This window comes from Sturnira hondurensis, unplaced genomic scaffold, assembly GCF_014824575.4.
Source record: "Sturnira hondurensis isolate 20B ecotype Veracruz unplaced genomic scaffold, ASM1482457v3 Scaffold0022908, whole genome shotgun sequence".
In the NCBI taxonomy this organism is placed as follows: domain Eukaryota; kingdom Metazoa; phylum Chordata; class Mammalia; order Chiroptera; family Phyllostomidae; genus Sturnira; species Sturnira hondurensis.
The window spans coordinates 7,634,012-7,644,928 of record NW_028095539.1 but is presented as its reverse complement, the minus strand read 5'-3'; the positions used below and the strand labels follow the sequence as shown (position 1 = coordinate 7,644,928).

The 10,917-nt window shown below is 59.8% G+C and overlaps 1 protein-coding gene across 5 annotated transcripts; it reads left to right on the top strand.

Annotated features, from left to right (window-relative positions):
- Positions 1-1,361: 1,361 nt before the first annotated feature.
- Positions 1,362-10,702, top strand: GBGT1 (globoside alpha-1,3-N-acetylgalactosaminyltransferase 1 (FORS blood group)). Of its 5 annotated transcripts, none has more exons than XM_037036674.1 (8): positions 1,362-1,562; positions 1,733-1,965; positions 2,509-2,675; positions 3,229-3,294; positions 7,426-7,476; positions 7,556-7,591; positions 8,243-8,377; positions 9,355-10,702. In XM_037036674.1, exons 3-8 carry the CDS (start codon positions 2,605-2,607, stop codon positions 10,037-10,039), a joined length of 1,044 nt encoding a protein of 347 aa, XP_036892569.1. In that variant the 5' UTR covers positions 1,362-1,562; positions 1,733-1,965; positions 2,509-2,604; the 3' UTR covers positions 10,040-10,702. The 5 variants fall into 5 exon arrangements, with proteins under 5 accessions (XP_036892569.1, XP_036892571.1, XP_036892570.1 ...); XM_037036676.1 differs by having other exon boundaries at positions 1,362-1,582; XM_037036675.1 differs by lacking the exon at positions 1,733-1,965.
- Positions 10,703-10,917: the final 215 nt, after the last annotated feature.

Below are 10,917 nucleotides of genomic sequence, written 5' to 3'. Positions count from 1 at the left end.
GGATTTGGGCTAACAGACCCCGATCCGTACCAAAGTTTGGGTGGTCACATCCCCCTGGGAACGCTGGCACCGCCTTTACCAGTCAATCAATATGTAACTTTTTTACTCCCATCCTGCCAACTATGTAAGTCCTCAGAACAAAGGACTCAGTCTCTTGGCCCTGGGCTCTCTTGCCCCCTGACCCCCCCCCGATCCCCCACCCTGGGCCTTCAGCTTACTTTTGCCCCCCTCTTACTTTTGCCCCCCTGCTTTGCCCTGAACCTTTGCTCCTCCCCCTACTCTAGCAAGACCCATTCTCTTCCAGGGGAACAGACACTAATCACTGATTGCAGGCTACTAGATTTGCTGATCTGTAATTCTTCACATGCATCAGCAAGAACCAGGTCTCGATAGAGACCTGGTTCTTGCTGATGCATGACGAGAGGGCACACCAGGAAATGGCAAACTTGCACCGAGGAAGAAAAACAAACCAGCTGGTCCCAGACCGGGGCCCAGGGAGCCACTATCTGCGGCTAAAAATGGAAGGTGACCTTTCGGCCGGTGCTCACCAGCTCCTTGGCCCTCCAGACATTGGGGAAATGGGCGCCTGCCATGGGGGGCCCAGGGGTCCCCCAGAGAAAACACCAAGGACCCAGTTGACAATCCCCTTGAGGGGCCTGGGAGGCTGTGCCCTGGTGCCAGGCAGATCTGGGTTTGCAGCTTCAAGCTGCATCACTGTGACCTTGAACCTCAGTTGTTTTGTCTTCTGTGGTTTCTCTGTTTTGTCTTCTGTGGTTTCTGAGTTAAGGAGACCCCACCCCCTTTACTGCTACATTTTTAACTATTGGGGCACCTTCCATGTCCCCTCCCTCACCACACCTAAGCTGTAAGAGGGTCTCCCTGGGGCTTCTGGAGTTTGGGTGTGAGCAAGGGCCCCCGGCTACAGACAGACCCTGGAAGGAAAAGTGTGGCCAACCTTATTTACAGGGGCACCAAAAGATTCCGGGAGCGGCTCCTGGTCCCCCAGGCCAAGTGCCAGGCTCGGAGGTCCTGAGCAAAGGTGGAACTATCCTAAGCCGAGAATAAGCAAGATGACCAGCTGGTTTTCCCTAATTGTGATTGCTTCAATGTTTGTTAAAGACATTCAAGCTTTCCCCCCAAATCGTTTCTCCGACTTCTCAGGCCTGGCTCCGAGTTCCCAGGCCCGTGCTTCTCCCTCCGGAGTTGGGCCTGCTTTGTCCTAGGGCACAGAACAGATGGCTAGTGGCAGGCAGCGCCCAGGGGACTCCAGCACGCGCTGCGGACTGAGGGACCAAGCCTGCGATCGGTGGGCGGGGCGAAAGGGAGGGGCTCTGATCCGTGGGCGGGGCGCGGGGCCGCGCCCGTGGGAGGGGCGACCTTGCCTACTGGTGGACCCACCCGGTCCCTCTCCCCGCAGGAGGCCTTAGGTCAGGCCCAATCCGCGCTCTTCTTTGGGCTCGGCGCCGCCGCGGGAGCTCGCGGGGACCCCGGCGAGCCGAGTCGCTGGTCACCGGGTCGGCGTGCGTCCTCCGTCTGTCCTAACGCGGTTCCGGCCGCAGGAGGTGAGTCTGCACCCTGCAAGGTACCGTTGCGCTCCTTCCGCCGGACGCTGTTTCCGCGTCGCGCGGGAAGCCCGGGGCCCGTATTGAGGGTCGGAAGTCGAGGTGCGGAAGCTCCTCGCTGCGGACCCGGGGCTGGGGCGGGCGGGGTTCAAGCCGGCTCTGTGTCTTAGGCCCCTCGGGAGGTACGGCCTAGCGGAGCCGAAGTTGAAGACTTCCGCTCATCCGGGCCCGTGTGGGGAAAACGAGCCCGCGGAGGGCGGGAGAGGAGCAGACTTGCCAGAGGCCACCGAAACTCCAGGTTCCCGGATCTTTCTCTGGCTCGCTCCGACGGGTCTCGGGCTCGCTCCGACCCGGACCCAGCCGAGCGCTGTACCGCCCTTCCCGCACATCACCCTCAGGGGCGGTGCGAATTGTCCTTTCTCTCCGCCTGCCCAGCGTCTTTATCCCGGGAGATCCCGGAGGCTGTGATGGAGGCGGGAAAGGGACCTGTGCTACGTTTCCGAGATAGGGAGAGATGGGGCGCGTTGCGAGGTCCCCTGGAATAGCCAGGCCCACCTCTCAGACCAATGCACTGCCGCCACCCCTCCACGCCTCTCCCTGGGGAGTCGCGGCCCTGTCCCGGCTGTGCAGCCTCCGTGCTCGAGTTCCGGCTGTCCTCACCTTTGCTCTTGGGGACGCTTCCTCAAGTCCCACCCAATCGCCCCGCCCCCTTGCCGCTCCGCGGGACCCGGGTCCCCTCTGCTCACCGTCGTGGGAGGAGTTAGGAGGGAGACCTGAGAGCCTGGGCTGGGGGCGGTGTGCTTCTTCCCAGACGTTGCTGTAGGCTTCCTCCGGAGCCGCAAGAGCGAGGCCTGGCGTCCACATTCCCCTGGTGGGGCCGCCCAGGGGAGGGCAGGGCAACAAGGATGGGGCCACTGTCCTCTGGGTAAGGAATGTTTCTCTGCAGGTGTTCCCCTCACCGACAGGGGCCCGGAGAGGAGGCTGATACCCCAAGGCAGGCCCGCCCGCAGCCGGTGCACAGGCTCAGGAGCTGCACCCAGCCATGCGCTGCCACAGACTGGCCCTGGGCCTGGGGTTCTGCCTGCTGGTGGGCACGGCCCTCTGTGTTCTGTGGTGAGCATGCACCCTGGAGCCCTCCAGCCCCACCTGAAACTTCTCTCTTGGTATCTCAACCCCCAAACCTGACCTCTCTCCTGGCACACCTGCCACCCCCCCAACCCCAACCCCAACCCCAACCCCAGTAAGACCAAACTAGGCTTCTAAATTTTGCCAAGCCTTTGCACATGTTCTTCCCTCCGCCCCCACCACCCTCCTGGCATGGCAGTGAGGAACTCCTGGTTACGCTCCCCAATTCACCCTGTGTGTTCCTTCTGTGCAGTTCCCTGGGCTGCCCCTCAGCCCACCACCCCCGCCTGTGTGCAGGGCATGGAGTCAAGAACATTCCTGCCCCAGGAATGAATGACTTCACGGGTGGCTAATGACCACATGCCAGAGGACCAGTAGACTTTGTCCTCTGTGGTCAGTCAGACCTCAGGGGTGACTGGGGACCGCAGAGGTACCACTGGGGCCTTGACTCCTGCCAATGTGTCCCAAGTGGGCAGAGTCCCCCACCGCCCCAGGTTCCAGCCTCTGGGCAGTCGGATCAGCAGGTGTTCCTCCTTCCCAGGGTGTATGTGGAAAACTGGCTGCCTTTCTCCTACATCCCCTATTATCTCCCCTGCCCAGCGATCTTGTAAGTATGGGGTTGGGAAAACAGGGGGCTCTGCGGGCTGCAGGGAGTGGGGCAGATGGGAGAGTTTTTAAGGTCGCCTGTCTGCAGGTTCCTGGGTCCCAAGGTCATGATCAGTGGGACGGGCGTTTGGGTAATTTGGGGCTGCCCTGCTTCAGTCTTTGGGGGCCCTTCCAACGACCCTCCACACTTGGACCCTGAGCCTTACCTGCTGCATCTGTGAGGTGGGGTGGGGAGGCGCCCCTCTGGGCTGCGGGGGTCGCGGAGTGCAGTGGTGCCTGAGGACCCTTGGCGGGGGGGCACTGACATGTGGCAGGTGCTCAGGAAACAGTGCGTGTGGACTTGACCATTTTGCTCGGCTCTGTGCTCCACGTGCATCCAAGGAGCACATGAACTTGTGACCAAGTCTGGCATCTGACTTTGACAGTTGCGAGTGAAGCAAAGGGTTGGGACAGTGTTAGGGGCCTTCGGGCCCCCATCTTGTGTTTTATGGCGGCTGAAGGAAAGTCCGAAGTTGGGTCATAGACTTCGAATTAACACGGCCTGGTTCATTATTATAAAAACACAGAATATAGCAAACTAGGAAGCTGCGGGGCGGCAAAGAGGAAAAAGAAACCCTCTTGGGTCCCCCAGGTCTGACTTTTGCTCCAGTTCCAGAGTTCGCTGTCAGTTTGGTGGGGGCTGTGCTTTCTAAGTGACAGATTCTGCCTCACCAGTTTCCAAACCCGGAAGGGCTGCTTGCTATGGGGAACAGTTGTGATCTTTTTAAAAAAAAGATTTTCTGTATTGATTTCCAGAGAGAGGGGAAGGGAGGGAGAAAGAGAGGGAGAGACACATCTATGTGTGGTTGCCTCTCGTACGCCCCCAACCGGGGACCCAGCCCACAACCCAGGCATGTGCCCTGACTGGGAATCGAACTAGGGACACTTTGGTTTGTAGGCCAGTGCTCAGTCCACTGAGCCACACCAGTCAGGGCAGAAATAGTTGTGATCTTTTTTTTTTTTTCTAAAGATTTTATTCATCCATCTTGGAGGGGAAGGGAAGGAGAGAGAGAGAGAAACATCATTGTAGGGTTGCCTCTCATTCACCCCCCACTGGGAACCGGGAACTGGCCTGCACCCCAGGCATGTGCCCTGACTGGGAATCGAACCACGATCATGTGGTCTGCAGGCCCGCGCTCAATCCACCGAGCTACACCAACTAGGGCGAAATAGTTGTGATCTTAATGTTTCTGTGTTTTTTATCGCGTTTTCCAGAAGTGACTTTATTTTTTGGCCTGTGTTCATACTCTTCACAGTCACTCTCAATGTGTTCCACCCAGGAGTTGGGTGATAGTTCTTGAATCCCTCCCCACCTTTCCCACAAGAACTTCAGGGATTTCAGTGGTTCCCAGTTTCCTGGTGGTCCAAATCAGCTCGTAGTGAGCTGCTTTGGGTCTAAAGCTTTCTCCGTCTTTAAGGTCCTTTCATTTGCCATGTTCCCTCCTTGGGTCGGAGGATATGGAGAAGTTCTTTTTGTTTTTTTTTTTTAAATGCTCACCTGAAGACAGGCTCACTGATTTTAGAGGGGGGGGGGGCAAAAAGAGGAAGAGAAATGTCGGTTTTGTTTTTTTTCTTTTAAGATTTCATTTATTTATCTTTAGAGGGGAAAGGAAGGAGAGAAGGAGAGAAATATCAATGTATGGTTGCTTCTCGTGAGTCCCCTGCTGGGAACTGGCTTGCAACCCAGGCATGTGCCCTGACTGGGAATCAAACCACGATCGTGTGGTTCGCAGGCCCACACTCAATCCACTGAGGTACACCAGCCAGGGCAAAATGTCGGTTTCATAAAGAAACCCAAGTCAGTCATCTCTTGTAGGCACCCCAACCAGGCCCCTAACCCACATCCCTGGCACATGCCCTGACTGAAAATCGAGCCTGTGACCTTTCGGTTGGCAGGCCAGCCCTCCGACCAGCCGAGCCCCGCCTGTTAGGGCCAAGAGGTTCTCAAACAGCCCGTCAGGCTGCCTTCCAGAAGGACCAGACGTCCCGCACCCACACACACTGCCCCCAGGCCCCTGCTGGAAGTACTGGGTGGAACCAGAAAACAACTGAACTAGCAAAACGGAGGACCCCGCCCTGCTGGTGGGAGATGGGAAACGCTGCCTCCTCCGTTGAGATTTCATTCCTTTGACCTCTCCGGAGGCCTCTGTGCCCCCAGGCCCTTCCCGTCTTCCCAGGCCCTGCTGTGCCATCGCCCTTGGCTAAGCACATTTGCTGCATTTTTCATACTCTTTGCAGCTTGTCTGTCTTTAGGTTCTACCGAGTTCGTTTTTCATAGATTGAAGGGGGCTGGGGTCTTGCTCAATTTCGACGGCCCTGACTTTGCTGCTTCCTTTGCATTTTCTTCAGGAATTGCAGCCCCCTTACCTTCAGGGGTCAGGAAGGTCAAGCTCCTCTGTCTGGCAGGGCTTGTCTGGCTTTGGGGTGTTACCTTGGACTCTGGGGCTGGCCTTGTGGGGGCGGGGAGGGGCTTGTGCTGGGCTGGCCCCGGGGCCAGCGCCCTCCCTTCGGAGCAGGTAGCAGAGCCCCATCACTTTCTGAGCAGGGACCTGAGTGTGGTCGTCTGTGTGAAGCTGGGCCAATGTGACCGACTGGCTTTTCTAAACTGTTGATTCCAGAGCAGACACTGATCCCAGGAGGGAAAATGTGGTGTGAGTCCATTTACCGGAGATGCCCAGAGATGGAGGGAGGGGTCGGGGAGGGGAGGGAGCGGTATTTAACTAATGGGCCGGGATTTCGGTCAGGGAGATGGGAAAGTTCTGGGGGTGGACTCGGGGACTGGCGCACAACCTGTGAACACACTGAACACTACTGAACTGCACGCCCAAAAAGGGTTCCAGTGGTGATTTTTGTTACATATTTTTACCACACCCACAAAAAAGCATAAACTAAAATAGGTAGGAAGACAAGGAGGCTAAAGCCGCGTCATCATACACGACATACGGAGAATTCCCAAGTGCATGACAGGCACCGTGTCTTTGGGTGGGTGGTCTCAGCCTGACCGCAGGCCCTCCCAGAGCTGGCCCCTGGGTGGCGCAGGGTGGCCCCATCCCTTCTCTGGGCCTCACTTCCACTGCCTGGGAGACAGCTGTCTGCAGAGGGTTTATTGTCTCATTTTTTAAGGGTGAAGGAACGAAACCCCCCGAGGAGTCAAATGTCTGGCCCAGGTCCCTGGGGATATGGTAGCAGAACCAGGGACTCTGTGCAACCTGCCACCTCCTTCCTTGGGGACCCCCTCCTTGCATGCTGCCCAGGGTGGCCTCCATGGGAGTGTGGGCTGACCACACAGGCTGCTGCTGGGTGTGGGCCGAGAGCCCCTGGCCCACATCCTGCGGTCCACTCGTGGCTGAGGACGGGCACTCTTGCTGCAGACCGGCCAGGCTCCCGGAGCAAACCGAACCTGCACCAGTTTGCTCCCAGTGGACCCACACCAGCAGGAGCAGGGGCGGGAGAGAGGGAGGTCGGGGGTAGGTGCTTGGACAGACAGACAGAGGTCGCTTATTTGACTGTGGGAGTGGCCAGGCCAGTCTGAACATGGGCCAGGCTGTCAGGGCTAGCAGGCTGGAACTCTTGGATGGGAGCTGACCCCTACAGGACTCCTCCTTCAGGGAGGCCTCAAGCCTTTCAGCTGGGGGTGTTGGCCCGGCCCTTGTCAGGGTGGTCTCTACCCACAGCCAGCTGGTGCAGGCCCTCCTCACACCTGCAGGAGGCCTCCGTGGCTGCTGGACAGTGCTTGTGTAACTGGGTCGGACTGTGTGCTCAGGTCAGGCCACTCTCCCACGGCCCCCAGGCCGGGAGCTGGCAGGACTGCGCACGCCGGCTTTCTGCAGCTTCTCCAACCTCCCTCCCAGTGCTGGGCTCCTACAGCGTGCCCAAGCTGACAGAGCACCAGCTCTGGGGACAAGCACACTGCCACTCGGTGGCCCTGGACAGATGCTTTGGTGGGACCCAGGCCCAGCACAGCAGGCAGAGCGGTGGAGGGGGTTCAGGAGTCCCGGGTCACCTGCTCGGGGTTGAGGGGGTGCTGAGTGAACCTCACCTTCACTCTGCCACCTACTGGCAGTAATGGCCTTTTCTCGCCTCTGCCCACCAGCAACATGCAGCTGCAGTACAGGGGCGAGAGGCCGTTCCAGCCCGTGGTCAGGTAAGCACACTGTCAGGTCCCGCTTTGTGGCTCTCAGGGTGTGAGCCACCTCCCTCACCCCGGCCTTTCTCCATCACAGGACGCAGTACCCGCAGCCCAAGCTGCTGGAGCAGAGGTAGGCGCTGCGTAGGGCCCCGGAGCAGTGCGGAGAGACCTGGGGTGGAAGGTCGGGGCGCAGAGCTCTGACGGAGGTGCCTGGTGGCCTGGGCATTCGGGTGGACTGGGGCCTGGACACCCACTCACCGGAGGCTGGAGGGCCAGCTGGGCCGGGGTTTGGGGCTGCACAGCAGTGCGCCCGCCACGTGGCAGGTGCTCGATCCATCGTCAGCGACAGTGCGTCTAAAATTTTTTCCCTTTTATTGATTCTAGAGAGGGGAAGGGAGGGAGAAGGAGAGTGAGAAACATCAATGCGAGAGAGAAACAGCGATCAGCTGTCTCTTGTCCCGGGACCAAACCCACAACCCAGGCCCAGGCCCTGACCAGCAGTTGAACCCATAATCTTTCGGTTTGTGGGACGATTTCCGACCACGCGGCCAGGGCTTTTTAATGACAATAAAGATAACCCCGTGCCTGATGTGCCTGAACCTCAGGCCCTGCGACCACCCTGGGAGGTAGATCTTCCCAGCCCCACTTCCCCCATGAGCATGCTGAGGTCCAGACACAGGGATGAAGGCACCTGGGGTCACACAGCGTGGGAGGCAGGGTAGGGGGAGCCCAAGGCGAGCCCAAGGGTGGGTCTCAGCCCCGGGGCGTCTCCTGCTGCCAGGCCCACGGACCTACTGACACTCACACCTTGGCTGGCGCCCATCGTCTCCGAGGGAACCTTTGACGTGGAGCTTCTGCAGAGCATCTACCGGCCACTGAACTTGACCATCGGGCTCACCGCGTTTGCCGCGGGGAAGTGAGTGGTGGGCCGGACCTGTCACGGCCAGTGGGGCTCGTGGTCTGGGGAGAGGCAGGACCTGGACACAGGTGGGGAAGGAGGGCTTCCTGGAGGAAGGGGGTCGGGCTCTGGCCTGGGGGGTATGGAGGCGGCCCAGGTGAGGGAACAGCAGGAGCCTTTGTCAGGAGACCCTCTTGCCCCCTCATCCCTCTCCGCTTCCCCTGAACAGCCCAGGCAGGCATAGAGGAGTGGAGAGCCCTCAGACCACCTCACATAAATAGGGGGTCCATGGTCAGGCCAGGGTGCTGGCAAACCAGCAACCCCGGCTGAGCTGGCCCTGCCCTGAGGTCTGCCTAGGCTGCCGCCTGCCGTTTGAGTTTCCCCTCTTTCCCCCGTCCTCCCGGACCCAGTAGGGCCACCACCTGGCAGCTTCCCTTTGTGTCCCCTTCCAGGATTCTGCACAGAGGGACCATGATGGGGCCCTAAGGCCTAAAGTACTGGCCAGATGAGGGATGGCCCATCTGGGGCCAGGTGACTCCCAGTCCAATCAGCTGTGGCCTGGAGAGCAGGGCCATAGAGTTTCCACCTACCCTGGGCCCCGGCATCTCCCCCTCTCCCTAATGTAGCCACCGACCTGACCAGCATCTTGGTTCCTTTCCATCCCCGAGCCACAGCGTATCTGCCTAAAACAGGACCACGGTGGCATCCCCAGGCCCCACCTGGCACTTAGCTCAGTCAGAGTCAGGTCGGTTGGGGAGCGTCAGGAGCGGTATCCTATTCAGACTCACTCTTACGATGTTTGGGAGGCAGGTGCTGTGACTGTGTGCATTTGACAGACGAGGACCCCAAGGGTTAGAGCTGCATGACTTCCCCGAGTGGGAGCTGCAGGGGGGACCTGGCCCGGCCGATTGCAGGCAGTCCCGTGCCCCGTGTGGTGCCGGCACACAGCGGGGATCCTGCTGGGGCCACCGTGGATGACAGGTTCTTACCGCCAGGTACACCCGCTTCGTCCGGCGCTTCCTGGAGTCGGCAGAGCAGTTCTTCATGCCCAGCTACCAGGTGTGTTACTACATCTTTACCGATGACCCCGCAGCCGTCCCGTGGGTCCCGCTGGGCCCCGGCCGCACCCTCAGCATCATCCCCATCCAGAAGCACCCCCGCTGGGAGGAGGTCTCCATGCGCCGGATGCAGACCATCAGCCAGCACATTGCCCAGAGGGCGCACCGGGAGGTGGACTACCTCTTCTGTGTCAACGTGGACATGGTGTTCCGGAACCACTGGGGCCCCGAGACCTTGGGAGACCTGGTAGCTGCCATTCACCCGGGCTACTACGCCATGCCCCGCCAGCAGTTCCCCTATGAGCGCAGGCATGAGTCCACCGCCTTTGTGGCAGACAGTGAGGGGGACTTCTATTACGGCAGGGAGGTCTTTGGGGGGCGGGTGGACAGGGTGTATGATTTCACTAGGGGCTGCCACATGGCCATCTTGGCAGACAAAGCCAATGGCATCGTGGCGGCCTGGCAGGAGGAGAGCCACCTGAACCGCCGCTTCATCTCACACAAGCCCTCCAAAGTGCTGTCCCCGGAGTACCTCTGGGACCACAGGAAGCCCCAGCCACCCAACCTGAAGCTGATCCGCTTTTCTACTCTGGACAAGGACCTCCACTGGCTGCAGAGCTGACCGCAGAGTGGGCTGCCATGGACGGGGCCCCAAGCCGCACAGCCAGCTGGCCCCTCACAGGCGCCCAGCGGCCCCAGCAGAGTGCCTCACTTCTCAGGCCTTAACTGAGACCTGCCCTGTCCTGCCTGCCTCTCTCTCGGGAGAATCCCACCGGAAGCAGGGCTGGGAGGGCCAACTGTGGACGGGCTATGCCCATAGGAGGAGAGCACAGCTCAAACGTGGCCCGCGAGGTGGGATGGGCAGGGTAAAGAGAGCAGGGCCGCCGGGCGACCTTCACATAGACTTGCCTTCACATCCTCGTGCCTTCACATCCTCAGGGCCACTCTGCACCCTGCCCTCCACCGTGCCTGCATTTCTACCTCTGCCCGCTTTCCTGCCCATTGCCCTTGGAGTTGCACTTGTCATGGCTGGTGTGAAGGGCGTCCAGGGCCCCTTTTCTCTGGCTGCAGGGCTCCCAGTACTGTGATGTCCTTCGGCCACATGGAACCAATTCCCCACTCAGGAGCCCGTGAACCGGACTGGGCCTGGGCTCTCTCTGGTTTCCAGTGCAGCCACACCCCGTGGCGACCACCCTCCCTGGCACGCGCCACCTCCTTTGTAAGAAGGTTGGGGCAGCTTTAATAAAGGCGGCGCCTGCTAGGCCCCAGCCAGGGTATCTCCACCTGTTCCTGAGAGTGTCTGTGCCATTGGCCCCAGGTGATATAGGCAGCCTGGATGTTGAATGCACCCACTCATGGGGTGGGGAGGGGAGGGCAGTTCTGTAGAAAACCTGGGCTAAAACTGATGTCTGAGGGCCATGCCCTGGAATTGGACCAGGGTCAGCCATAGTCCCTGTGGGCGTGGGCTGGGGCTGAGAAGGCTCTGGGTCTGAAAGACGG